Source organism: Camelus bactrianus, chromosome 35 (genome assembly GCF_048773025.1).
Source record: "Camelus bactrianus isolate YW-2024 breed Bactrian camel chromosome 35, ASM4877302v1, whole genome shotgun sequence".
Classification (NCBI taxonomy): domain Eukaryota; kingdom Metazoa; phylum Chordata; class Mammalia; order Artiodactyla; family Camelidae; genus Camelus; species Camelus bactrianus.
In genome coordinates, this window is record NC_133573.1 from 7140037 (window position 1) to 7167389 (window position 27353).

At 42.1% G+C, this 27353-nt stretch overlaps 2 protein-coding genes and 1 non-coding gene across 4 annotated transcripts in view; 2 read left to right on the forward strand and 1 right to left on the reverse strand.

Moving 5' to 3' along the window:
* The first annotated feature begins 14414 nt into the window (after window positions 1–14414).
* Window positions 14415–14489, forward strand: TRNAI-AAU (transfer RNA isoleucine (anticodon AAU)). Its single transcript has one exon. It is a non-coding gene; the product is annotated as a tRNA-Ile (tRNA).
* A 4774-nt stretch (window positions 14490–19263) lies between these two features.
* Window positions 19264–27231, reverse strand: MEIG1 (meiosis/spermiogenesis associated 1). The gene is made up of 3 exons (XM_074358194.1): window positions 27003–27231; window positions 23119–23285; window positions 19264–19448 (listed from the first exon to the last, which is right to left on the reverse strand). The coding sequence occupies exons 2-3, from the start codon at window positions 23254–23256 to the stop codon at window positions 19320–19322; spliced, it is 267 nt and encodes an 88-aa protein (XP_074214295.1). The 5' UTR covers window positions 23257–23285; window positions 27003–27231; the 3' UTR covers window positions 19264–19319.
* The window catches only part of DCLRE1C (DNA cross-link repair 1C), a 50885-nt gene continuing 50242 nt past the window's right edge, over window positions 26711–27353 (forward strand). The window contains exon 1 of one of the 2 annotated variants that reach the window (XM_074358187.1): window positions 26711–27080. In XM_074358187.1, the coding sequence (XP_074214288.1) occupies window positions 26864–27080 (217 nt within the window). In that variant the 5' untranslated portion in view covers window positions 26711–26863. The remainder of the gene's footprint in view (window positions 27081–27353) is intronic. The other variant, XM_074358186.1, reaches the window with a different exon arrangement.

A 27353-nucleotide genomic window follows, 5' to 3' on the forward strand; every position in this document is an offset into this window, starting at 1 on the left:
ATCTTGTAAGGGCAGCCTGCCCACTTGGGTTGCAGTAGCACTGCACCCTGCCACCGAAGCCTTCTGTTATGAGACCAGAGAAGGCCAATCCAGCCAATGGGCTGAGTTACGGGCAGTATGGCTGGTGTTGATGAATGAACCTATCCCCTTGCAGATTTGTACAGATAGTTGGGCCATATATCGAGGCCTTACATTGTGGATACCCCAATGGGCCCTGCAAGACCGGATGATTGGGCACCGGCCCCTGTGGGGACAACAGATGTGAAAACAGTTATGGGACAAAGGCCAAGAAGGCCAATATACTGTTTACCACATACCAGGGCACCGCGAAATGATGCTGCTGACACGCTAGCCCAACTCCGCCCTGTACAGGCTATGGTCCCAGGACCCAATATAGGTCCCTGGCTCCATAAGAAACTTGGTCATGTTGGCTCATACACAATGAGGCAGGTAGCTGAACGGTGGGGCCTGCACCTGAGCCACAGTGAAGCCAAAGATGCCGTGCGGCAGTGTCGATGGTGTGCTAAGCACCACCCGCACCGGCGGCGATGGCCCCAACAGATGGGGAAGATTGCACGGGGAATTCAGCCATTGCAGGTATGGCAAGTAGATTACGTGGGCCCCTTTGCTCCGAGTACGGGCTTGCGGAACCTGCTGACAGCGGTAGACACCGTTACTGGTCTAGGTTTTGCTCACCATGTGCCCCGAGCTACACAAGACTCTGCTATTAGAGCACTGGAAGTTTTACGGGCCTTCTATGGGACTCCCTTAAGAATACAAAGTGATAGAGAGACCCCTTTCACTGCCCAACAGACCCAGGAATGCGCCAAGGAAAGTGATATTAACTGGATATTGCATGTGCCTTACCGTTCTCAAGCAGCAGGAATGATTGAACGATACAATGGCCTATTAAAGGACAAACTGAGGGCTCTCAAACCACAAGGGAGTGGCTGGAACAGTGTCTTGCCGCAGGCGGTACATCTTTTAAATGAACAAACTCGCCATACAGGTATGAGCCCACTGAAAAAGTTATTGCAAGGGACTATTCGGAGGCTCAAAGTTGGGCCTGTGCAGGATGCCTCCGATGTCTCAATAATGGGGCATGCATTAATATTACGCACCCCCAGGGTGTTGAACTCAGGAAAACAGGACACCTGGACATGCAAAAATCAGGTCCAGACTAAAGGCCCCTGGCTAGCCCTTTTGGAACGATGGGGCGATGGGCTAGAGAAAGCCCTGCAGGTAACCCCTCCAGTGGGGGAATGGCCTTTTGATGTGCAGGTTACTCTAGGGAAAACAGGAGTATCCCTACTTAAAGGAGCAGAAGCCCTACGGCTTTGGGCAATTCTACTGATAGCTCCTGAAGCTCTCCCAGAGTGTAACCAACCTAGTGTGGGCGGGTTGGTGTGGTACCACCGCCCAGGGCGAACGGCCCTTCCTGCCACGGTACTCTCACAGGATGAGAAAGTGGCTTGCATCCTCCCAGAAGGGAGAGATTTGCCAATCATGGTGTCCACCTCTGCTCTGTCCTTCCATCCAGGGTAACAACAAATACCATGTTCTCCTGGGCACACACTTTCGCGCGAGTCCACAACGTCTCTCACTGTTGGGTCTGTGCTGAACTCCCTGTAGACGCAGGAGATGGACTGCCGTGGCACCTCCACCCCGCGTCCAGAGCTGATTGGAGCACCTTGATTCGATGGAATGCCAACAGGACAGCGAGATCGCCCTGGGACTTGCGGCGGCAGACTATTGAAGAAATACTCCGATGTGAACGGGGCAATGCCCCCCCCAATTAAAAGAACTGTATGGAATGGGTGGGGATAAATGAATAGTGTTCATGTAAAAGTGAAAAATTTAAGCCCCCTCTGTATTGAGCAGCGGTTTGAACACGAGGCTCCAAACCGCACAGTGGGGTGGCTCCCAGAAGAGCTGTGTGCCAAAATTACTTATAATGTAAATGCCTCCACCTGGTGGGATGGACGACCTCTAATTGGCACAAAACCCACTGATTTCCTGCCACCAGGGTATCTGTGGGTACGTGGCACCCACGGATGGTCTTTTCTCCCAGCTAAATGGGCAGGGCACTATGCTTGGGGTAGAGCTTACTTGCCCGGACATATCCGGCCCACTTTAACAGAGCGCCCCACAAATGGGGACCCACTGCACACCCGGTGGCACCGGGGGAAGCATGCAGCTTGGTGGTTTTATCCTATGGCCCTGTTCCTGCCTAGTGCTGGGACCATCAGTGTTGAATTGCAGGTAAAAGCTTTAGCTCAGCACATATCAGCTGTACTAAATGTTACTAAAAGAGCTATAGAGAAATTGTTAGATGAGACTACCCAGATGCAAAAGGTAGTCTTACAAAATAGAATGGCATTAGATATTCTCACTGCAAGCCAGGGTGGCACATGCGCTATGTTACATATTAAATGTTGTATCTATATACCAGATCACCAGAAGGAAGTAGCTAAGGCACTGCATAAAATAGATCAGGAATTGGATCACATAGATCATGTAACTCAAAACCCCCTTAAGAATTGGTGGTCATCCTTGATGTCCTCCTGGAGATGGAGCCTAACTGTCCTGGCTATTGTTGCTGTCTGTGTATTGGTAGGATGCTGTACTCTGTATTACTGTTGTGGTCTTTGGGCACAGTGCTCTGCCCTGTGGGCTAAGATTCCCACGACCCAGGGGGTGGAATGTGAGCTGGTGTTGAGATGAGTTAAGGCCGTGGGACCCAAGGCCACGATTGGAGCATTGAGATGAGCTAAGTCCATGGGACCGAAGGCCACGATCAGGGCATGTTTGTAGTATGCAGTAAATAATCGTTCCATGCATGCGTCAATTATATAAGATTTAGAACAAAGAAAATAGAAGTACGCACATGCTAGAGATATTCTGTAAGCCTAATGAACAAAGAAACTCAGACCGCGCATGTGCTGACAGAAAACAGATAAAAGCAGGACAGGTGCATCATAGGCGCACCTCCCTGTGGTAATAAGGTGTTGTTAAACCCATGGTGTCTCCGGCTGAAGTCTGTTCAGCAGTATGGCAACTCCTCGTGCATTTTTTCGTTTGGGCCGCTCATCTCCTAAAACCCCACATCAGCCTCCCTCAGCTGACAATCAGGTAGAAATAATTGTGACTCTGCCCTCAAGAGAAAACCACTAGAAGCATCTATTTGATTACAGTCCCAGAGAAGGAATTGGATAGAGGCAATGTTCGAGAGGTTCAGCTTAGATTTTTCTGGAGCTGACACATAATACCAGTCCAAAGATAAAATATGCCCAGCAGATTCCTAGCAGAGTAGATTTAAAAGAAATGGATCTACATATAGATTCATTTGGATGAAACTGGGAAACAGACAAAGACAGACAGACAAAGGACAAATAATAAAAGCAGCTGAGGGGGGCAATGAAAAAGTGGAGATGGACTATTATCTTGGAGGGAGTAGCAGTTAGACTGACAGAAAGGTGGAAGAGAATATTATAATCTCTTCAAGTGCTAAAAGACTGCAAATTACAATTCTCAAAGCTCTTGAACAGTGAAAAAATAGAATAATCAGGCTTGAGAGAGATCAAGATTGTGTAGCAAAGGAATTTGGAGCTCATTTCCCCCGGTGAGTACATGAAAAATGCATCTAGATGTGGAACAATAGTCACTGAAAACTAACTGGGAACCAGCAGAAGGACTCTGGTACAAACAAGGCTGTAGGAAAGACACACACATAATCAGGTAGGACGGGAAGGAAAGTATCAAGTGGGGACCTGTTCCCCTCGGACGGGACTCAGAGGAAAAGGGAAATTGGACGTGTGGACACCTGCCCTGGGAAGTGAGCGGGGCGAGTCACAGACTGGATGTCCCACGTGGAGAAGACAAGCCCCCTTGGCTGGCTGGTGAACTGCTGGGACAGGTTGAAAGGCTGGAGAAGCCTGGACTCCACTTGTGAGGAGTGCACAGGTCCTGGCTTGCCCCATGGGAGGGTGGAGGGAGGCCTGCTCTAGTGACCACTGGCTTTCCCATGACCACCTTGCTGCACTCGCCAGCCTGAGTGGAGTGAATGCCTCAGCCTTGCCCACTCCACTCCACAGCACAGGACTAGATCTGGGGTGGCCACACCTGGGGAAAAGATGCCACCGTGGGCTGCATCTGTGTGGAATGTGCACACCGACACAGGGAAAGCATGGGACCCATGTAAAGGCCCACTTGCTTCAGCACCCTCCTTCTTTGGGGAAGAGGTCACAGTGTGGGGAGAAGGAAAAACATAACTTGAAAGGAATAGAGCCAGCCTGAACCTGACCACAGGGCTTCTGTGCCAGCGACTTGGGAGCAGACCCCACCCTGACAGGCAGTGATAGCCACCGAGCAGAGAGGAGCCCCAGCCTCACACCCTGTGCAGGCTCTACCTCCTCCATCTCTAGCCACACCCACTACTGAGGTGATACCTGCCAGCACACCTTGAGGAAAGAAGACTGATGGCCTCGTAACATCCAGCCCTCCCACCAAAGGCATTGGGCTCATGCAGTCTGCACAGGGACACTCCCACATAAGAACACTCCCTCAAGGCCACAAGAGGTAACTGTTTCACCTAAATTCACAGAGACAGAGAAAATTAAGGTAAAAAGGCAGAGGAACTACTGTTAATTGAAAGAGCAAGTTAAAACTCCTGCAAAAGATAATGAAACAGAAATAAAGAATTTACCAGGTAAAGAATTCAAAATATTGGTAATAAAAATGTTAACTGAATTAGGGGAAACGATTGACCTAAATATTGGTCGTTTTAACAAAGAATTAGAAAATATTAAAAAGACCCAATTGAAAATAGGTAATTCAATACCTGAGATTAAAAAAAAAAAAAAAAACACTCTAGAAGGAATGAATGGCAGACTAGGTAATACATAAGAACGCATAAGTGATCTGGAGGATAGAATAATGGAAATCAATAAATCAGAACAGCAGAAAGAAAGACACATTTTTAAAAATGAAAGAAATATATGACATCTTTGGGACAGCATTAAACACGCCAACATTTATATTATAGAGGTTCCAGAAAGAGGAGGGAGAGAGAAAAGGATTTAAATGTATTTGAAGAAATTATGGCTAACTGATTTCACTGCAGAACTTTGTAGGCCAGAAGAGAGTGGTATTGCATATTCAAAGTGCTGAAAGGGAAAAGCCTACAACCCAGGGTACTCCACCCAGCAAGATTATCTTTTAGAATAGGAGAGATGAAGAACTTCTCAGACAAGCAAAAACTGTAACAATTCATCAGTACTAAACTGACCCTAAAAGAAATGTTGAAGGGTCCTCTCTAAATGGAAAAGTAAGACTCTATAGGAAGGAAAAAAATCTTTCTGGGAAAGGCAGATGGACAGTAAGGACTGAAGGTTACTTAAATAACCCAGTATGAAAATTAAAGGACAGAAAATTGTAGAAGCAACTATAACTACAATAAACAGCTAAGGGATAAGTGTGAAGGTATAAAATATGACATCAAAAACCCAAAACGAAGGGGAGGGGAAATGCACATCTTCTAGAAAGTTGTGGAATTTAAATGACTACCAGTTTACAACAGATAGATGTAATTATGGGTCAATGTATATGAACCCCCTGGCAACCACAAATCAAACCTACAATAGATACACAAAAAAAACAAAAAAGAAAGGAACCCACGCATACTGCTAAAGAAAATCATCAAACCACAATAGTTTAGCTACAATTTGAACAGACTGATCACTAGAAGTGAAATTGAACTTGTAATAATAAAAAAAAACTCCCAGCAAACAAAAGTCCAGGATTGGATGGCTTAAAAAGGGGGTATCAAACTTATAAAGAACTAATATCTGTTCTTCCCAAATTATTCCAAAAAATTGGAGGGGAGAGAACGCCCTCAAATTCCTTCTACAAGGCGACTGATACCAAAACCAGACAGACACTACAAAAAAAGGAAAATTACAGGCCAATATCTTTGATGAATATAGATGCAAAAGTCCTCATGAAAATATTAGCAAATCAAACCCAGAAATATATAAAAAGGATCATACATCATGATCAAGTTGGATTTATTCCAGGGTCACAAGGATGGTTCAACATTCCCAAATCAATCAATGTGACACACCACATTAACAAAAGGAGGGATAAAAATTATATGATCATCTCAATAGACACAGAAAAAGCATTTGACAAAATTCAACATCGCTTTATGATTAAAAATCTCTCTTCAAAGTGGAAATAGAGGAGACATATCTCAACATAATAAATGCCACTTATGACATAGCTAACAGTGAAAAGCTGAAAGTCTTCCCACTAATTCAGGAATTCAAGGATGCCCACTCTTGCCATTTCTGTTTAACATAGTATTGGAATACCAGCCACAGAAATCAGACAAGAAAAAGAAATAAAAGTATTCAAATTGGAAGGGAAGAGGTAAAAATCTCACTATTTGCAGATGACATGATACTTCACGTAGAAAACCCTAAAGCCTCTACCCAAAAACTATTAGAACTAATAAATGAATTCAGCAAGGTTGCAAAATACAAGATTAATATATGGAAATCTGTTGTATTTCTATGCACTAATTATGAAATATCAGAAAGAGAAAGTTTAAAAATCTCATTTAAAATCACATCAGAAAGAATATAATACCTAGGAATAAACCTAACTGAGGAGTTGAAAGACTTATACTCTAAAAACTATAAAATTTGATGAAGGAAATTGAAGCTAATACAAAGGAATGGAAAGATAGCCCATGCTCTTGGATTGGAATAATTAACATTGTTAAAATGCTCATACTACCCAAAGCAATCTACAAATTCAATGCAATCTCTATTAAAACACCCATGACATTTTTCGTAGGACTAGAACAAATAATTGCAACATTCATAAGGAACTACAAAAGATCCTGAATTGCCAAAGCAATCTTCAGGAAAAAAGAACAAAGCTGAAGGTAATACCCTCCCAGACTTCAAACTATACTGCAAAGCTACAGTAATCAAAACAGTATGGAACTAGCACAAAAACATACATATAGATCAATGGAACCAAATAGACAGCCTGGAATGAACCCATGCATCTATGGTCAATTGATCTATGACAAAAGAGGCAAGAATACACAAGGGAGAAAAGACAGTCTCTTCAACATGTGGTGCTGGGGAAACTGGACAGCTACCTATAAAACAATGAGATTAGAACACTCCCTCATACTATATACAAAAATGAACTCAGGATGGTTCAATGACCTAAATTTAAGACTTGAAACTATAAAAGTCCTAGAATAAAACATATGCATAACACTTTTTAAATAAATCATAGCAATAACTTTTGGATGTATCTCCTAAAGCAAAAGAAGTAAAACAAAAATAAACAAATTGGATCTAATTAAACTTAAACATGTTTGCACAGCAAAGGAAACCATTGACAAAATGAAAAGATAATCTACGGAATGGGAGAAAATATTTGCAAATGATGTGACCAGCAAGGAGTTAATAGCCAAAATATATAAATAGCTCATGCAAATCAGTATTAAAAAAGAACAATTAAAAACTGGACAGAAGACCTGAATAGACATTTTTCCAAAGAAAGACATACAGGTGGCTAACAGGAACATGAAAAGATGCTCAGCATCACCAATTATTAGAGAATTGCAAATCAAAACAACAGTGGGATATCACCTCACATCTCACAACAGTGAAATGTGGTCAAAATGGTTGTCATCAAAAAGTCTACAAATAACAAAAGTTGGCAAAGATATAGAGAAAAGGGAACCCTTGTATACTATTGATGGGAATATAAATTTCACTATGGAAAACAGTATGGAGGTTCCTCAAAAACTAAAAATACAAGTACCATATGATCCAGTGATATATCTGGAAAAATGAAAACACTAATTGGAAAAGATACATGCACCCCAATATTAATAGCGGCACTCTTCACAACAGACAAGACATGGAAGCATCTCAAGTGCCCAGCAAAAGATGAATGGATAAAGATGTGATGTACACGATGGAATATTACTGAGCCATGAACAATTATGAAATTCTGCCATTTGCAGCAACATGAATGGATCTAGAGAATATTATGCTTAGTGAAATTAGTGAGACAGAGAAAGACAACTACTTACATGTGGAATCTAAAAAAATAATACAAATGAATGTATATGCAAAACACTGCAGACTCACAGATATAGAAAACAAACTTGTGGTTACCAAAAGGAAGAGGAGAAGGGGGAGGGACAAATTAGGGGTATGAGATTAAGAGATACAAACTACTATGTATAAAGTGAGCAAGAGGGTCCCTCGGGAAGAGGCCCCTTTGTAAGCTCCCCACACTCTGAACAAGGGGTGCAGACACAGTCTCAGAAGGACGGCATTGGATGAGTGTCTAAGAAAATCACCTACAAGTGCAAATTTACAGGGAAATATTTGACTCCAGCTTTTTTATGAGCTGATCATTTTTGCGAGTGCAGGGTGGTCGTGCTGAAGACACATTAGATCAGTGAATTCTCTGAGAACCTACCTTTCAAAGTTCCCTCCATATCCCCTCCTAGTGACTTTGGGTGCCTTCTGTGCTTTCTCCTGCAATCTCTCCAGTACCACTCAAGATGCCCAAGACTCCTACATCTGCTGGTCTTGGGCATAGCCTCTCCTAATCCATCCCAATTGTGTTCTGGGCCTTTGGCCTTTTGCATTGGCTGTATAGAGGACAGCAGGGAGAAGTCTTGCTCTTGGGCAAAGTTGCTGTCAAACAGAGTGAAGAACAGCACTTACAATGATGAGGCCACTTGAGTCATTGCCTCCCAAATGTAGGGACTGTGGGCCCAGGGGTTGCAGGGATGCAAGATTCCCATACCCTCCCTCTGCCCCATTCAGACGCTCCACAGCCCGTGGACAGCTCAGGAGGAGTGGGCTGTGTATTGCTGGAGGCCACCAGGATATGAGTCCTGCCTGTGTAGACCCCCTGCCCAAGTAGTTGCACTGATAGCTAGTCATGAATTACTCTTTCTTGTCATAATACTTAGGGTATTTGACATCCAGGGAACAGCTGTAACTGTAATTAAACACGAAGACAGGGATGTGACTTAAATGTACGGTTAGTCAGCCTCTGGACCAGGGCCTCTTGAAGGATCCATCTGTGGTGCTTCCTTAGTGGATTCAAATCCGACATGCTCATATTCCTAAATTTTAACCCAGGAAAGGATTTCACCTTTACAGACACCTGTTCTCTTGATAAAATATGTCCAGAAATCTGAATTTATGAACTTGAAAAATTTAGGAACCTCTGATTCCTACCAATCATTCTGGCTTAATACAAAAATCCAAAGTCAGTAAAAATGCTAAATGAATTCAACACTTTCCTTCCTTGATAGTACCAGGACGAAGGGTGGATACCAGCTGTTTTTCACATGAGATAGAAATATAGAGCCGGATTTAGTTTCCACTTTTCTGAATTTAAGAGCATGTTGATGTGGAATCTAAAAAATAAAAAGAACATAAATACAAAACAGAAACAGACTCATAGACATAGAATAGAAACATGTGGTTGCCAAGAGGGAGGTGGGTGGGAAGGGACAGACTGAGATTTCAAAATTTGTAGATACTGACATGCATATTCAGAATAGATAAACAAGATTATACTGTATAGCACAGAGAAATATATACAAGATCTTGTGGTAGCTCACAGTGGAAAAAAATGTGACAGTGAATATATGTATGTTCATGTATAACTGAAAAATTGTGCTCTACACTGGAATTTGACACAACATTGTAAAATGACTATAACTCAATAAAAAAATGTTTAAAAAAAAAAAGAGAACATGTTGACTTTCATGCCTTTGGAGAACCACTTCAGAAATCCCTTCCCAGGCTAGAAACGGCAGTAGTGAGAAGCCTAATGCATCTGGCATTTTGACCGAGCAAGCCACAAAATTCGGTGTGGGGTAGTTTTCACCTGCATGATTTATCTGTCTTCTGATCAAGAAGCATTATGCTAGCGTATTTGCAAACTGCCTATTAACCTCTGGGCAATAAGGCAATAGAGTAAAGATACTAGGCTGTGGCCAGACGTGGGGGCCCAGACAACACTAGTGACCCTTCTTATGAAAGAGTTTTCATCCTTGTTTTATAGATTATATATAATAACAAAAGGAACCTGGGTGAACCACTAAAAATCATTCTGTGAAAGACATAAAATAACAAGATAAATTAAGCATAATTAAAATTCATGTTCCTCAGTGCAAACCATCTAGGTAGCTATAGTTTAGAACAAAAAGAAAGATTTAGTGAGGGCTTTGGGCCAAGATGTCTGGTTCATTGCCTGGCCCTACCATTTAACCAGCTCTGTGACCTGTGGCCAGTTATTTGAGTCTTTGCCATATTGAGTTAGGGTTACAGTGATAATTTGTGAATCTCAAATGTTAGCTGTAGTCTTTTTGATTTGAAAGAACTACACCAAACTTGTAATATATTCTGTGTTTAATCCTGAAATCAGGAGTGGCTTAATTTTTCCTACTCAAGATTTCCTAAATGTCCTTTAAAGAGCATGTATCACTTTTTTTTTTTTTAATGAAAAAAGACAAAGAAATTTATCCAGTGTTTCCATTTTGGAATCCACTTGGATTCCATTTTCCAATATCTCCAATTTATTCTAGTAATAACTTATTCCTACCTTTGTATCATAGGGCTCAATTTGAGATTTAATAGTAGAATTCTATTTTGTTAGTTATTAGTCATTAGTATTATTACTACAAGTTTGTTTTGTATTAGTATTATCCACTCATCTGTCTACCTGCCCATTCATATTGGAACTACAGGGCTAAGAGACACAAAGACAGGTGAACACTGTAGGTTCTGCCTCCTTGAGTTTATAGTCTTATAGGCAGGCAAGGAGCATAGGGAAACAGACTTTTGGAATAGAGTGTGGCAAGTGTTGAAATAAAAGTACTATAAGAACATGTCAGGGGAAAGACACTTAACCCGGATTGGATGGGGAGGAGAAAGTAAGGAAAGGCTTCCTCTGAAGCGTGACCAAGTTGAGCAGAGAAGGAAGAGCTGGAGCAGAAAAAGAGCATCAGGGTGACTTGTGCGGAGAGTGGGAGGCAGCCAGTGAGACGTTATAACAATCTGATAAAAGATCAGTTAGGTGTGGAGGTCGGAAGCTGTCAAAGGAGAAACCTGAGGAATAAACAAGGGCAAGGCCATAAAAGGCATGTATATGTAGAGCTGGACCACCATGCTATACACCAGAAATTAACACAACATTGTTAACTGATTATACTTCAATTTTTAAAATTGTCTTGAATTTAGATTACAATAAAGTATCTAGTTTTTAATTATCTAATTTTTAATAAAAGAAGAAAAATTCACATCTGTTCTTTTTTAATCAGGCTGTAATACATACAAGCAGTGCTCTGAAAAGTCTTATTATATGGTAATATTGATATCCCAATTTTCTTTAGTTATCTCTTAATAAATCCAAGTCAGAAGGGAAAAGAGGGCTATGCAGAGCATTGGACAGCATTTATGCTTCATTCTAAGAATTATATGCTTACTTCATTTAGAATGGAGATCTCCAGATCCATCCATGTTGCAGCAAATGACATTTTTATTCTTTTTTATGGCTGCGTGGTATTCCACTGTATATATTTATCACAACTTCTTTATCCAGTTATCTGTTGATGGACATTTTTTAATATATGTATTTTTATTGAAGTATAGTCAGTTTACAATGTTGCATCAATTTGTGGTGTACAGCACAATGCTTCAGTCATATGTGAACATACATATATTTGTTTTTATATTCTTTTTCACCATAAGTTACTACAAGATCTTAAATATAGTTCCCTGTGCTATATAGCATAAACTTATTGCTTATCTATTTTATATATATTAGTTAGTATCTGCACATCTCAAACTCCCAATTTATCCTTTTCCACCTCTTCCTCCCTTAGCAATCAGGTTTTTTTTAATGTCTGTGAGTCTGTTTCTGTTTTATAAATAAGTTTGTTTATGTTTTTTTCTAGATTCCACATATGAGTGATATCATATTGTACTTTTCTTTCTCTTTCTGGCTTACTTCACTTAGAATGACATTCTCCAGGAACATCCATGTTGCTGCAAATGGTATTACTTTGTTATTTTTTATGGCTGAGTAGTATTCCATTGTATAAATATACCATATCTTCTTTATCCAGTCATCTGTTGATGGACATTTAGGTTGTTTCTATGTCTTGGCTGTTGTAAATAGTGCTGCTATGAACATTAGGGTGCATGTATCTTTTTGAATTAGGGTTCCCTCTGGATATATGCCCAGGAGTGGGATTGCTGGATCATATGGTAAGTCTCTTTTTAGTCTTTTGAAGACTCTCCATACTGTTTTCCATAATGACTGCACCAAACTACATTCCCACCAACAGTGAAGGTGGGTTCCCTTTTCCCCACAGCCTCTCCAGAATTTATCATTTGTGAACTTTTGAATGATGGCCATTCTGACTGCTATGAGGTGATACTTCATTGCAGTTTTGATTTGCATTTCTCTGATATTTAGCAATATTGATCATTTTTTCATGTGCCTATTGGCCATTTGTATTTCTTCCTTGGAGAATTGCTTGTTTAGGTCTTTTTCCCATTGTTGGATTGGGTTGTTTGTTTTTCTTCTTATTAAGTTGTATGAGCTGTTTATATATTGTAGAAATTAAGCCCCTTTCAGTCTTTTGCAAGTATTTTCTCTCATTCTGTAAGTTGTCTTTTTGTTTTGCTCATGGTTTCCTTTGCTGTGCAAAAGCTTATAAGTTTAATAGGGCCCCATTTGTTTATTTTTGCTTTTATTTCTATTGCCTGGGTAGACTGCCCTAGGAGAACACTGCTGAGATTTATGTCAGATAATGTTTTACCTATGATTTCTTCTAAGAGGTTTATAGTGTTTTGTCTTATGTTTAAGTCCTTAATCCATTTTGAGTTTATTTTTGTGTATGCTGTGAGGGAGTAGTCTAACTTCATTGATTTACCTGCTGCTGTCCAGTTTTCCCAACACCATTTGCTGAAGAGACTGTCTTTACTCCATTGTATGCTCTTGCCTCCTTTGTCAAAGATTAATCGACCAAAAGTTTGTGGGTTTATTTCGATCAACATTTAGGCTGCTTCCATGTCTTCATTTTTGTAAATAGTGCCGCTATGAACATTGGGGTGCATGTGTCTTTTCGAATTAGAGTTCTACTTCAGTAAAAAGAATTATACAAGAATTTTTTTTAAAAAAGAATGATAGGGATCTTTGGAAGAGTTTTGTGAGTGAGGTTTCAGAATTGCAGTTTAGAAAGCTCACTCTAGGGGCAGTGAGGATAATGGGTCAGAAGGGACAAGAGTGGGGGCTGGGACCCCAGCATGGAAGTTGTGACAGCGCTAAGAGGAAGAGATGCGGCCCGGCTGAGGGTGGTGATGTTAGCAGAGAGGGGGACCCCAAACGTGTGGGTCCTTGCCTGCCAATTGAGAAAGAATTCTCAGTAGAGGCAGAGGAAGAAAGTGAAAAGAGAGCTGCTTTATTGCTTAGAGAGAGAAAGGGAGGGAAAAAGCAAAAAAGAAAACACTCAAGCAAGGAGCCGTCAGCCAGTTGGCCGGTGGAGACAACTCCAGCCCTGATCGGGTGGAGGGGTCTTTTATTGGAAAGCTCTGCCATCCTTATCTTCATTCGGGTGCTGCCAGTCATCTTCTATTAAGGGCTCTTTCCTCCCGCGGAGCTCAGCCCTAAGACAGGAACTTCCCGGGGAAGGAAGGGAACAAAAAGACACTGGGGTATGTCCCTGGGGTTGATGCTGTAGTTGTGGGACACAGGTCATCCTGTTGTAGGACTGTGTCAGCTGTTTCCCAAGGACTGTATCCCAAGGAGCCAGCTGTGGGATAAGAGAAGCAATCTGTTTTTTTTTTAAACAGCCTGACACATTTTTCCCCTTGTTAATCAGCCAAGGTCAGTAAGCCTGCCTAATTGCTTCTCTTGGTGACAGTGGAGATGGAAATCGTGGGGAGTTTGGAGACATATCCTCTTTGGTGACAATCACTAGCATTTGGAAGGCAAGGAAGATTATGGAATCAAAAATGACCCTTAGTTGTGGGGCCCAGGCAACTGAACCTTCCTGAGAGGAAAGAAGAAACACATTTAAGATAACATTCAAATGACATATTAATAATAAGTCCCCAAAGAGGGACTTCTTATTATGCCCCTACTCATATCAAAGTGAAAGAATGCAGGTTTGTTTTTGATTCCTTTTGGATTAAGATAATCATGAGGAAGCTCTTCTATAAATAAATCACAGGAAGACTCTTTGGGCTGCTCAGAGAGACTTTTGGTTTGTCTTAAGGATTTTTCTTGTGCTCTTGGTAAAGGGTGGGGTGAATACATACTGCAGACAAGTCCCAGAGTGTGGGGAGAGGGTAGCTCAGTGGTAGAGTGTGTGCTTAATATGCACGAGGTCCTGGGTTCAATCCCCAGGACCCTCATCAAAAAATGTAATAAATAAACCTAATGAGTTCCCCCTCAAGAAAAAAAAGAAAAAATTTTAAAAATAAAATAAAATCAGGGTGTGGTTGGCTGAGGTCAAGCTGTGACTTTCAATATTTTTTACTTGACAGATAGGTCAGGAAGAAATACATTTCATACCACAACTCAGTCCTCATGTGTGCATTCCTTATTTTTATTTTCATTTTTTTAAAAATTGAAATATAACTTGACATAGAACATTATGTCGATTTTAGGTGGACAACATAATGACTCGATATTTGTATACATTGCAAAGTGATCACCATAATAGCCCTAATTAGCACCCATCGCTGTCCATGGCTCCTCCAAAGTTAAGTGGGCGACGGGCTCACTGAGGCCCTGGAGCAGGCTCTGCCCTTCCCATGTGGATGTGCTGTCCCGTCTGTGAGGCTGATGAACTAAAGTCATGAACAAGCAAAACTATTCAGAATTGTCTTTGGCTGTCCTTCTGAATCAAGGACCAAACTAAATTGTCTGGACTGGAATGGGTGCCCTGAGGACAATGGGAAGCCACCCCGTGGGTGGAAAATATACTGGGAAAAAAAAAAAATGGCACTTAAGTCTTGCTGGAAAAGCCCTTCTCCTTACCAGACTTACTGGCAGCGCACCAAGGTGTTGAGTCTTGAGTTCAATTCCAACTAAGAAACATATGTCACCTTCCAGAAGCACAGACTTGTGACTGGCATGTGAAGTATATGTGGTGGGGGTAGGGAACAGTCTGGATAGACGGTGTCAGAATTGAGTTCAAATGTGTGACACCCAGCTAGTGTCACAGAAAGTTGCTCAGTGTGGGGGGATAGAACTTCCATGAATGTGGTGAGCAGAAGTGTTTTGTGTGAGATGTAAGAGACTCAGGGTGGGGAGACCCACAGCAGGGCTCTGAGCAACTAAGTATAGGTTGGAGCTTCTGAAAGCCCCGTTCTTGGCTTTGATTAATTTTCTAGAGCAGCTCACATGGTTCGTGGGTGATCAGCAGCTTCTTGGCAAGCATTGCCACGTGCAATTTAATGGAAGAATCCAAGGAGGTTTCCGATCCCCGATCCCCGGGGGAGAGGGGTATTTACTTCCACAGTGATCGCTGGGACTGCGGAAGCCAGAGCCAAGCTTGACGGCCTGGCCCCCTTGCTGCTTCAGTCTGCAGTCTGGAACTGGCGACTGCGTGTTCTGGGTAGAACAGCTACTCCTGAAGCCGGGCCCCAGCGTCTAGCATGCAACAGGACTGGCATTCTCTTGACAGGGAGGCTGATGTCCTCGTAGACCGAGTCCCACCACCCAACAGACATTCTACTACGAATGACTGTGGACAGCACTCTCAGCCACACTGTGGCAGTAACAAGCATTTAGGGAAAGTGGCCCAAAAAGGAGCCGAGAAGAACGTGGCTTATCTGTTTTCTAAGAGTAACTGGCAAAACATGAAAGAACCAGCTACGCTCACCATGAGGCACATTGGGAAAACACTCGTCATAGGGACTCAGTGAGCCAAAATTGCATCTCGTGGTCCCAAGGGCCATGTTTCTGAAGTGAGTCTTACTGCAGAAAGATACAATGGCATTTAGAACATTCACGCTAATTACTGAGAGCGTTCTAGGCGACAACTGCCTGACCAACATCCGTGGTCAAAAACGGCAAGCCGAACATTAAAAAGTCCACGGGCAAGGAATGCTGGAGAGGGCGTGGAGGGGAGGGAGCCCTCCGACTGGGTTGCTGGGAATGTGGTTTGGTGCAGCTGCTACAGAGGACGGTGTGGAGATCCCTTGGAAAACTAAGAACAGACTTGCCACGTGATCTAGCAGACCCACTTCTGGGCATGTGTCTGGAGGGAAATCTGATTCGAGGGGATGCATGCACCCCAGTGTTCATAGAAGCACTATTTACAGTAGCCGGGACAGGGAGGCAACCTGAATGTCTGTCAGTGGATGACGAGATGAGGAAGTTGCAGTGTATCTGTGCACTGGGATGCTGCTCAGCCATAAAAAGGGTAGAATGGTGCAGTTTGCCACGTTCTGGGGGGGATGCCCCAGAGAGAGAAAGAGGAACACTGTGTGATGTCACATGCAGAATCTGGAGGGGAGAAACAAATGAACTTATTTGCAGGGCAGGGGCAGACTCACAGACATAGAGGGCAGACTTGTGGTTGTCGGGGTAGCAGGTGGTGGGGAAGGAAGGGGATAGATTGTGAGTTTGAGATTTGCAGATACTAACTACTATGTATAAAGTGGATAAGCAGCCGGTTTGTACTGTGTAGCACAGGGAACTGTATTCAGCAACTTTTAGCCTGTGATGACAGAGAGTGTTGGGGGGATGTATGTGTGTTTACATGTGGCTGGGACATTGTGCTGTGCACTGGAGACTGACGCAGTGTGGTAGACTGACTATACTTCAATTTAAAAAATGGGGGGAAAACTGGCAGGCATGACTGATGCTCACGTTGACTTCACGACCGTGGATGCTCGCCTGTCCATCTAGTCTTTGTAGGACTGTTGTGCCCTCTGCTGCTGTGACGGTCACCATGCCCTGAGTGCCGTAAAACAGCACGACTTTACTCTCCTACAGACCTGGAAGCCGGCGGTCTGAAATGGGTGTCATCTGGTAAAACCAAGGTGTTGGCAGGGCCCTGTTTCCTTCTGGAGACTCTATGGGGCGAATCCATTTTTTGGCCTCTTCCGGCTTCTGGAGGCTGGATGTGTTCTTTGGCTTGTGGCTCCTTCCTCGCACCCCCCAGACCTCTGCTTCCATCATCACATCTCCTTCTCTGACTTGTCAGCTGCCCTCTTTAAGGACCCCGGTGGTTACACTGGGCCCACCCAGGTTTTCCAGGATAAATTCCCCATCTCCAGTTCTTTAACTAAATGACACCAGCCATGTTTCTTTAGCCATGTAAGGTACCACAGCCACAGATCCCAGGGGTAAGGACGTGGCTGTCTTTGGGGGCAATTCTTTCATCACAGTAGATTTCTTTTTAAAAGCATCAGCTGGTTCAGAAGACCTTATACTCACTCCTAGTCATCTGCCACCCCAGAAGATGGTGCTAGAAATCATGGCCAGAGAGGTACAGAAAAATAAATGTCTTGAAAGAAGTAGTAAATAAGATGATCCCAGGCGGCACTGGGAAAGACCTGAGAGAGGCTTGCCAGTCTCCTCATCCATTCCACGACGCGCCTGCTCTGAAAACGTGTTGCCAGGGATCAGGTTCTTGTGTCATCACAGAAAGAATTTAGGAACAGACACGGATCTCAAGAAAGTAAAGTGAGGATTTAGTAAGTGTCAGATAGTCCACTCTCAAGGGGAGAGCGGGCAGGCTCAGGTGAGCAGCTGCCCTGAGTTTCCTTGGCCAAGTTGGTTACACAGGGTGTAAAAATGAATGGGCGGAATATCCACTGCAGAGAGCAGGGTTTGGGGGTCTTACTCCCTAATTTCCATCCCAGCTCCACCTTCCTGAGGGCAGGAGGGATCTCTGTCCTTACTCAGTCTGGATGGGGAGTGTCCTGGCGTCGGTGCATGATGGGCACTTCTGATCTGCAAGGCTAATTTTATTGAAATGAGGGCATGATGAGCAAAAGGTTACATTTGGACACTGGAGATTCCTATCTTTCCCCACCTTCTTCGGCCTCCGGACCACTTGTCACCATGGAACGTGTGATTTTTATCAGCCCAGAGGTTCCTGCTTTTGTCTGCCCAGGGGTGCCTGTTGCTTACGTGATGTATGGCTTCCTGCACTTTGTGCCCCTCCTTTTTGCCCAATTCCTGCCATTTGGCTTGTGTCCCCCTTTCTCTGCTCATATCTAGCTATCTGCCTGCTCTAACAAAAGCACAACTTTGAACTGGGAAAAACTAATGGCACTTCACGGTGCAGACAGTTCTGGAAAATGGGATCTGAAGTTGAATGAATTGACGGATATGAGCCCCTACCCCCAAATCTATTTAAAGTACTAAATAGTAACAAATAAAAAGTCTTAAGAGTGACCAAAAAAGTGACAAAAAAAGAGATATCTTTCATCCATTTAATCTCCAAGCCCTCAAGACTCTCGAATTTGGGGTGACTTCACAAGTCTCACAGGTTAATTATCAGCTTCCTTGCCTGTGAGCATTTGGGCTGTTTCTGCAGTGAGTCTAGGCAGCACTGGAACGTGTTGTTCATTGGGGGGGGGGCAGATGCTGACCCCAGGACGCGGCTTCAAGTGCAAGGAGGCGATTCAGAAGGGAATGAAGCCCTGGCAGGGGAGTGGGAGGAGGGGCAATGAAGGGAGACAAGCAACAGACTTCGTCAGCCAGTGAGATGCTGTGCCTGCGACAAGGTAAGTGTCAGGCTGATTCCTCCTGGGGTACCGGGTGGCAGGGCCTCTGATGACCGTCTGCCCCAGGCACCATCATGCCTTGGTGTTTCCAGGCAACTTAGCAACTGGAAAAGGACTCCAGAGGCAAGAGAAAGCCCTCAGGCCACAAACTGTAGATCAGAGGTTCAAGGTGAAGATGTAACGGCTGGGGTAGGGGGACCGCGAACCTCTACAGAACGTCTTTACAACCCCTGGAAAGGCTTCACAAAGGGCTCTTCCCTCCCCTGTGTCGCAGCTGTGCGCTATCCTTAAACCAGGGAGAACCAGACCCAGGCGAGCACAACCGGCTAGAACAGAACAGGATGATTAAGAGACACCAAGTTCCATGGCTTTTGTGTCGCAAACATTCCACTGAAGTCTGCATTTTGGAGTATTTTGTGAAATGAGGAACACTGACATGACATGGAATGAAGCAATGCATTTTGAAAAGAAACTGTCAAGTAACACAAAGAGGAAGGACTAGTAAGCATAAATTTTCACTTTGTGGACATCCTTGTCATCACACTCCCTCTGTTTGTTGTAGTAATAGTAAGTATTGTCCCTTCTCTGAAGTTTCTTCACGTAGCCTGTCTCTGGCCAACGATCTACCTGTGTATCAAAAACCAGAAGACAGATACTGTAAGACCGGTTTTACTTTTATGTAATATTTTACTATCAAACAGTTAAAAGTACAACCACATCAGAAAATTAAAGTAGAAATTAAATTTAAAAATACTTGAGCTCTTAGAGACATCTACACACACACACACAAAACACACTAGGTTGCAACCTTATCCTGCCAAACAACAGTTTCAGTGCTTTTTCCGAGATCCCAATTTCTAGAATTTCTACTCTGTGACCAAGATAAACCATTCAAAGTCAACTTTATTCTTCTTATGGTTACAAACGATTTTAAGCCTCATTACTTACTAAATTCTAAAAATAATACCCAAGGAGGAACTCGGCCCAGGGCTCATTCTGAAAACACCGACTACTGGTGGTTGATGCCACAGGAGTGACGGAAGGAAGCAGCTAGGCTAGAGATAACTAAAGGTGCGTATGTATTTTCTCAAGTCTGTATTTCAAGTTCATACCTTGAAGCTCAATTTATAATGGAAACACAAGGTCATGAATACACGCCTCAGCAATCTCTTCTTACCTTCTCCCCACTAGTCCTTCTCCTGCCATATTGGTTTGTTTACATGATTGTTTGGCTTGATCTAGTTTGGACATTCTCCTCTGATTCATGGATTATACCTTTTTGGTCAGGTCACTGCATCGCTGCTGTGGTTAGGTATGTTTCTTCCGGATTTTGTGAGAGGTACTCTACCACTGCCAACAACCTACTGTTCAGACTTTGTATTCATGCCATGAACATCAGTCAAGTCCTGTTCTTCGACACCATTCCTACGGGCAGCTCTGCATCCTCCAACTCCCTACTGATAAATCAAAAGCTTCCAAACTGGACTATGAAAATGCCACGAATACAAAAGGATACACATCCTTTATTTTCTAACAACACGCTTGCTCTTTCTTCTGTCGCCTCCTTTGTTTAGGAATTAGCAAGCACGGGTAGCGGCACACCTGACGGACCTCGGCAGGCTCGCCGACATGCATGTCAGGGAAAGAAGCGATGCTTTCCATCCCTTAGGTCGAACCTGCCTCCTGTTGTTTCCATTACCCTCGGCAGAGAGAAGATACTCTCAGGAAACCATGACCACTGTCTCCCTCTTGGTGCCAACAGCAGGCTCTTTCATTTACTCGGATCCCCAAAACCACTTCAGTCAGTGAAGAGACTGTACACCTGCTGCTTTTTCAGGGGACTCACAGCCACTTTATGTGTGTGTGTGTGTGTGAGCGGGGGTGGAGGGCTCCAAACAGCTACACTGTTTCTGTCTCATCATCCTCTAGACTTTTTTCTTTTTATAACCCCCTTTGCTGTTTCATAAGTTTTTCTTCTTGGCTTTCTACTCCATCACTCCCATCCAGCTGAGGAAACCTTCATTCCTTAGAGAATGGTGGAAGGGGGATACGGTCCTCAAGCTAAGTCTCCTCAGGCAGGGAGGTCAGTAAGCACTAACAGCGTCTGTAAGAACACACGTTTCAGGTAAGGACAAAGAATGTCGCTCAGACCCTTCAGGCCACTGCCCATCAAGGCAAGCCTTCAGCTATCATTCTGTCCCTCCTATGAAGTTCACAGAAAATGCCTCTGGGGGCATAAAGCCTTTTTGGAGGATTGTCCCCAAAGGAAGCAATTTTATCTTCCTTTTTTTTTTTTTTTTTTTTGGCATCTATTTTCACTTGCCTATGGTTTTACTGTTCTTGCCCTTTTTAATCTTTTCCACTCCAATATGTAAGAATAATAAAAGCTATCATTCACCAAACACCATTCATTCACCTGACAAATGACTGTTGAGCAAGACAATATCAGGCACTTTCAACACATTCTTTCATTTAATTCCCATGACAATTTTCTAAAGTAGGCACTGTTGAGCTCAGTGAGGGTTACAAAACTTGTTCAGGGTTACCCAGCCAAGGAAGGTAGCCAGGATGCAAAGCCTGGGAAGACTGACTTCAAATCCTGTACTCTTCCCAGTGGCCCACTAAATTTCTTGAGGTCAGGCACATGCTTATGTATTTATCTTCTTAAAGCACCTGGCAAAGAAATTTGGATGTGGTAGGAACCCAGTAAATACGCACAGAAATAAAAAGCAAAATGTCTCTAATTATCAAGTCATACAGTGGATAAGGTTGCTCTTCCCTTCATTACACACACACACACACACACACACACACCCCTCTCAGGTGCTTTTGGGGACTTCCCCTTTTAAAACGTTCTTTGTGTTCCCTTACATCTGATCTTATGTCAGTTGACAGTTGGGGTTGGGGTTGGGGTGCGGCAGTGCCTGTATGATGACCTTGCCTCTATGACCCTGGGTCTCAGACATCTTTTAGGGGCATCCCAATCTTAAGGCAAGGTGTATGAAACTTATTTTTTAACAGCTTTAAAATGCTAATTTGTGTTTTACCTATTTAAAAGCCCCAGACGATAGAGTAATACAAAACTACTTCTTGCTAACAGGGACCAAAGAGTAAAATGTTAGTAGACATGAGAAAACTGATATATGAAAGTCATGGTCATCAATCAAATCTTTCATTTGATAAGTATTTTTAATTTCATTCCTCACCAACTCTAATAATCTGTTAAACTAACATCCATTAAATGAAAGCGTCTATTACATTTCACCTCTGTTATTGCCTCCATTCTTTTTCCTGTCTACTTTTTTGAGTATTAGGTAGAGATCAAAGAGTCAAATGAAGGGAGAGAAAGAATTTATTGAGATATGAAAAAGCCACACATGAATTAAGTCTGTGAAAAACAGTGAGTTATTAATAAAAAAAATTTTAAAAATTTAAAAAAACCCAGTTAATAATAAACACTTTGTTATAACCTCAATCTAAAAATTGAAACACAGTGGGGACGGTATAGCTCACTGGTAGAGGGCATGCTTAGCTTGCACAAGGTCCTGGGTTCAATCCCCAGTACCTCCATTAAAAACAACAACAACAACAAATAAACAAATAAATAAACCTAATTACCCATCCCCCAAAAACAAACAAAAAAAATAAAATAAATACAAATTAAATTATGAATACTATGTCATATTGTGTAATGTTCTTAAAAAGTCAGCCTCCTAATATTTAGTAGAATAAATGAATTTTTAAAAAGACATTATAAATGACGCCATGTCTAGAATTCTGCCTAGTCTTTGAAAAGCAAAACCATGTCTCTCATCTCTCAAAAAAGCCTGGAATACACAACCAAAGTCAGGAGTTCATCACTAAGATTTTTGTCACTGAAAACAGGATTTAACCCCTTTCTAATTCGTGGTTAAAATTAAAAAGAAACAGGAAAGAAATAATAGTGACACAGCAAACTGAATATGTGATAACAAAATTACCTTAGTAAGGGGGAAAGACTCTGCTTTTATGGTTTACCATAAAAGATTTATTTGACACAGCACAGTTGCTTTGCAAAAGCGAGAAAATTATTGATGTTTCTGTGCTGAGAAACCACCTCTTGCCCCGGGCTGCCTGAAAATCCTTCTCCTGGGCCTCAGTCTCCTATCAGTAAAATGAGAGGACTGGAGCAGAAGTCCCTTTCGGTATTCTCTGATTCTTTGTCACTGGTGGTTTGTTTTGTTTTGTTTTGTTTCAATGCTTTTTTCCATCTAACAAACTCACGTTGAGTTCAGGTTTGTAGAGGCATAACTCTTACCATAGAAACTTGTTTCACTTGTTTGTATTCAGCTTCATCTCGATATCCTGCTTGTTGAAATCTGTACAGATTTTCTATCTCTTCTGACCACTTTTTGGCATGACTTACTGATTTTGGTTTCACGTCACAACTAGCCATGGCTACTGAGGTCTTATTACCACTTATTCCTGAAAGATGTTAAAACAACATTAATAGATAACATAACAGTGACAGTTTCAAAAGGCCCTTTAAAAACAAACAAAGCCAGCATTTAAAAAAAATTAAAGTTGAGGATCTCATTAAATATAATCACATTTTAAACATTCAATTCCAAGATGGAGAAGGATTCATGCTCTATTGTGGAAATAAAGTAAAGTAAAGCCTGAAAGCGATGCAGAGAATTGCTCGCTTCTTCCTCAAGTTTGGAGTCGCGGGTGGATACCCTAAGCGCTGCCTACTGATCCTGGGATTTCAGGTGTTGACACGTTTCTGAAATCACACTCTTATCTGTAACTGCTCAGTAGATTGTCAAAAGACCCCACCACTATTTTATTTCATCATCATCAGAATGTTGTCTTTTTTTTTTTCCCTAAAAAGGGGAACTTAAAATCAGTCTTCTCACTGTCTTCCTTTCCTTCTTGCTGTGAAGCAATGGTTTTCCTTTTTTCCTTTTCTTAGCTGCTTGGAGACATGCCAATCACTGCAGGTCATGAACTGGGATCACTGTGGTCCAAGGTGAGGAGATGGGCTAATGATGCAATCAGTGGAAACTGGCTGTTGTGATCCTGAGTCACTGATTTTAAAACAATGTAGTCTTTGAAATTCAATTTTCAGCTCTACTTCATGTAACCTGTTCAGCCAGTTTTTCGAAGACATAATCTAGCACTTGTTTTCTCGGACTTCTTCTTTTATTACCAAACTGTATCACTCATTTAACATTTATTATTATATATTATTATATTTTACATATTATATATAATATATAACATGTTTATATTATATATCTTATATTATATAATTATTACACATTAATGTATATTATAGTCATTTATTAAAATAAAGTGCCCAGAATTTTCACCATGATTCCTTGAATTCATTCTTCTATTTAAATATGTTTCTATAGGCTGACATACATTAAAATCGGACCTCACAAAGTAGACCCTGTAAATGAATTCATATTTTTTTAATGTTTTCAATTATAATGACAAATGCTTATTATGTTAAAGAAGTCAAGCAAAGCATTAAAGTACAAATAGGAAAACGCAAAATAATTATCACATCAATTAGAAATATCCATCCTTAACATCCGGTGAACACCACCCCAACCAAATGATGAGTTTGGAGAACAGACTTAAAAGTTTTATGAAAAGGAACCATAATAAATGCTTTTGCAAGAGTAATAAATTTAGCTTTACCTAGATTTACCAGGAGAAAAAAATAGGAGATGGAAATAAAATTGACAGAATTTCAGAAAAATGTTTCTTCAAGATGAGAGATGTAGCCCCAAAATTCCCTAAATGTTAATTAAAAAAAAAAAGATAATGGAGACTGTTGGGAGGCTCAGAGTCATTTGTTTCAAGTCTATGTGTAAATCTGATTTACTCAGTTCTATGAAAAATAAGGTCCTATGCTGCCTCCTACCTCCTCTAGGTTTTTGTTTCATTACTTAAGCAACATTCTAAGGGTTATCTCATTTACAGTTCTATTTGGAAATCATGATTTCCACAGTAGTTTGGACTTAGCTCCATATTTAAATGAGTCATACAGCTCTCACTCTGATGACAATAGCAATTACCTGAATGGATTTCCCATTGTTTGCATTTCTCCCACGTGCATGCCAATATATATATTGACTAGACCGAAGTAAATTAAAGTATTGTTAATATTTGACTTTTTTAAAACTTTGATGCTTATTTATTCATTTAAGCTGAGGCTCATGTTGCATTTTAAGGCAATATGTCGTTATACTATTGCATAAATTTATGTAAAATTTGGACTACCTGACAAAACAACACATAAGCCACATTTCAGTGAAAGCCTTGTCTTCCAGTTTCATCGATTTTAATGGAAGTTTCACTGCTTCACTGCTGCACAATATACTAATTATGACCAATAAGTGAGTTGGATGTATGTGGTACAGCCTGATAACCCGTTAACATATATAATTATACGTTATATATATATACGTATTCCACAGAAAAAAATGACATGGAGAAACATGAAAGAAGAAAGTGCAAATTTACTATATTAAAAATAGCTTTAAAATCAGCCATGTTTTTATGTGAATTTAATGGATGTAGTACTTAATACTGCTTTTCCAATTTTCTAAGAGCAGTGGTACAATCTTAACTTTTGTTTTACTGAAGCCATTTCTGCTTTAGGCTTGGCTTTTTGATATATAATAAAATACTTTTATTTACTCATATTCATTCAAAGAGTATGTTTGTGAATGTTACCTATGTAACCTTTTGTCACTTTCAAACAAAACAATCATGTCAACTATCAATATAAAAACGCTACATTTAATAGAGCAGAAAATATTCTGCATTCAGTTGAACTGAATGGGGAAATCGCCATTTTTCTCAGGAGAAATATGCATACTCTAGGCACATCAGGCATTTCAAAACTCTCCCAAAATACCTAAAGGAACATGAATGCATTTTCACCCTTTTAGGAACCCTAGTGGCTATACTATCTGGTGGTGACGCAAATTCCACCCCCCTGTTTTTTATTTTGGTCTCTCTTACAACTTACTATTGATTAAAAACAGAATGAAACTAAAAATAGGAAAGATCAACTCAAAATTTCTTGGTTAAGTATTTCAGTGATTTGAGGAAATTCAGTGGCAGCACTGTTTCTGCTAGTAACCTTCAGCACTTTGAAATATAGTTATTTCTTTAATGATAGTTGTGGCAAAAAAAATTAATATAAAATATATTTGACCTCTGTACTCCTAAGCTGTATTTGTAACAAAAGGAAATGGCAATGCCTTACTCTCTAATTTGCAGAAATCAAATTTTATTAAACAGTATTAGGGTTTATATGGGTATTAAAAAATCCCACCAGTATCAAATTCCTGAGAGTCTGAGGTTCTAATCTAACAGAAGCATGATGTAACCTGCCATCTCAAACTCCCTTCTATGCAAAAATTCGTCACCTTCTTCTCTCTCTGAAAAGTACCTTTACTTTTATAGTGGTATTAAAACCCCAAGGGCATCAGTATGCCTAGTCTCCCATTTCTTTCCCCATTTAACTTTTTTCTGTTCCTAGGCACAGCAGGGTACGGCAGAGCAGCACTTTAACTAGCAGGCAACCCGGGGCTCCGTTTCCTGAACTGTGAAAAGGTCTCATTAGACAGTCTAAAGTTCCCACACTTCCCTTCCCAAAGTTTTTGGGTGTTTAGTTGAAAAACAAAATTGGTTCCCAAAATAGGCCTTTGTGGTCCACGGTCCAGGTGTGTCGGTCGGCATCTGTGCAGCATAAACCATTCCTTTCTGGGACCCCACAGGTCGATTAACAAGGCTTCTCCGGTCCATCAAACTTTTTTTTTTTCCCCTGCCAGAAATCATCAATCGCGCCTGCAAGGTAAAGTCCCCTTAGAGAAGGCTGAGATGCACAAAGTGTCCTAAAAACGGGATCAAATGATTGGCCCTCGGGAGGATCTCGGAAAGGAGTCCCTACAGCCAAAGGGCGCGCGGGGCCGCCCAGAAACTACAGAGAATCAAAATGAAATACCCTTCCTAAAAAAGAGGACACGAGAAAAAAGATGAGCGAGGCGGGCAAACCCCGGGACCCATCCAGCAGCGGAGGCGCGGGACGGGCGGGGCCTGGGCGGCGGGGCGGGGCTCGGCAAGTGCAGGGGCGGGGTCGGCAGGAGCCGGCCAGACCGCAGCGCGCCCACTCACCCGTGGGTCGCGCTCTCCAGGGTAACCGTCGCTCGGCCGTCCTTGAGAGGCTGGGGCGCCCCGCTCGGGAGCTCGCAGGTGAGCCCGGCGGTGCTCGTGTTCCCTACTCGGTAACCGTGGTCTGGGCCGGGCCAGCGGGAGGCCAACTGTCGCGGCCTAGGCGGCACTTGCTTCGCCTCGCAACTCCTGGCAAGGCTCGAGCGCTCAGCTCATTCAGGCCCCGCCCCCTGCGAACGGGCCATTGTGCGCACGCGCGGGGCGAGGTGGGGCGAGGCAGCTGGGTGGGGCCCACTTTGAAGAGTGAAAGTTGATCGAAGGGTGGAGCCTTGCAATGTCTTAGCCTCACTTAGA

Bases quoted from the DNA above. Each gene is read 5' to 3' on its own strand.
- MEIG1 (XM_074358194.1), bottom strand. From the start codon at position 23,256: ATGGCTAGTTGTGACGTGAAACCAAAATCAGTAAGTCATGCCAAAAAG. The intron at 19,449-23,118 runs GTAAGAGTTATG...TTTGATACACAG, and splicing joins AAGTGAAACAAGTTTCTATG to GTAGATCGTTGGCCAGAGAC.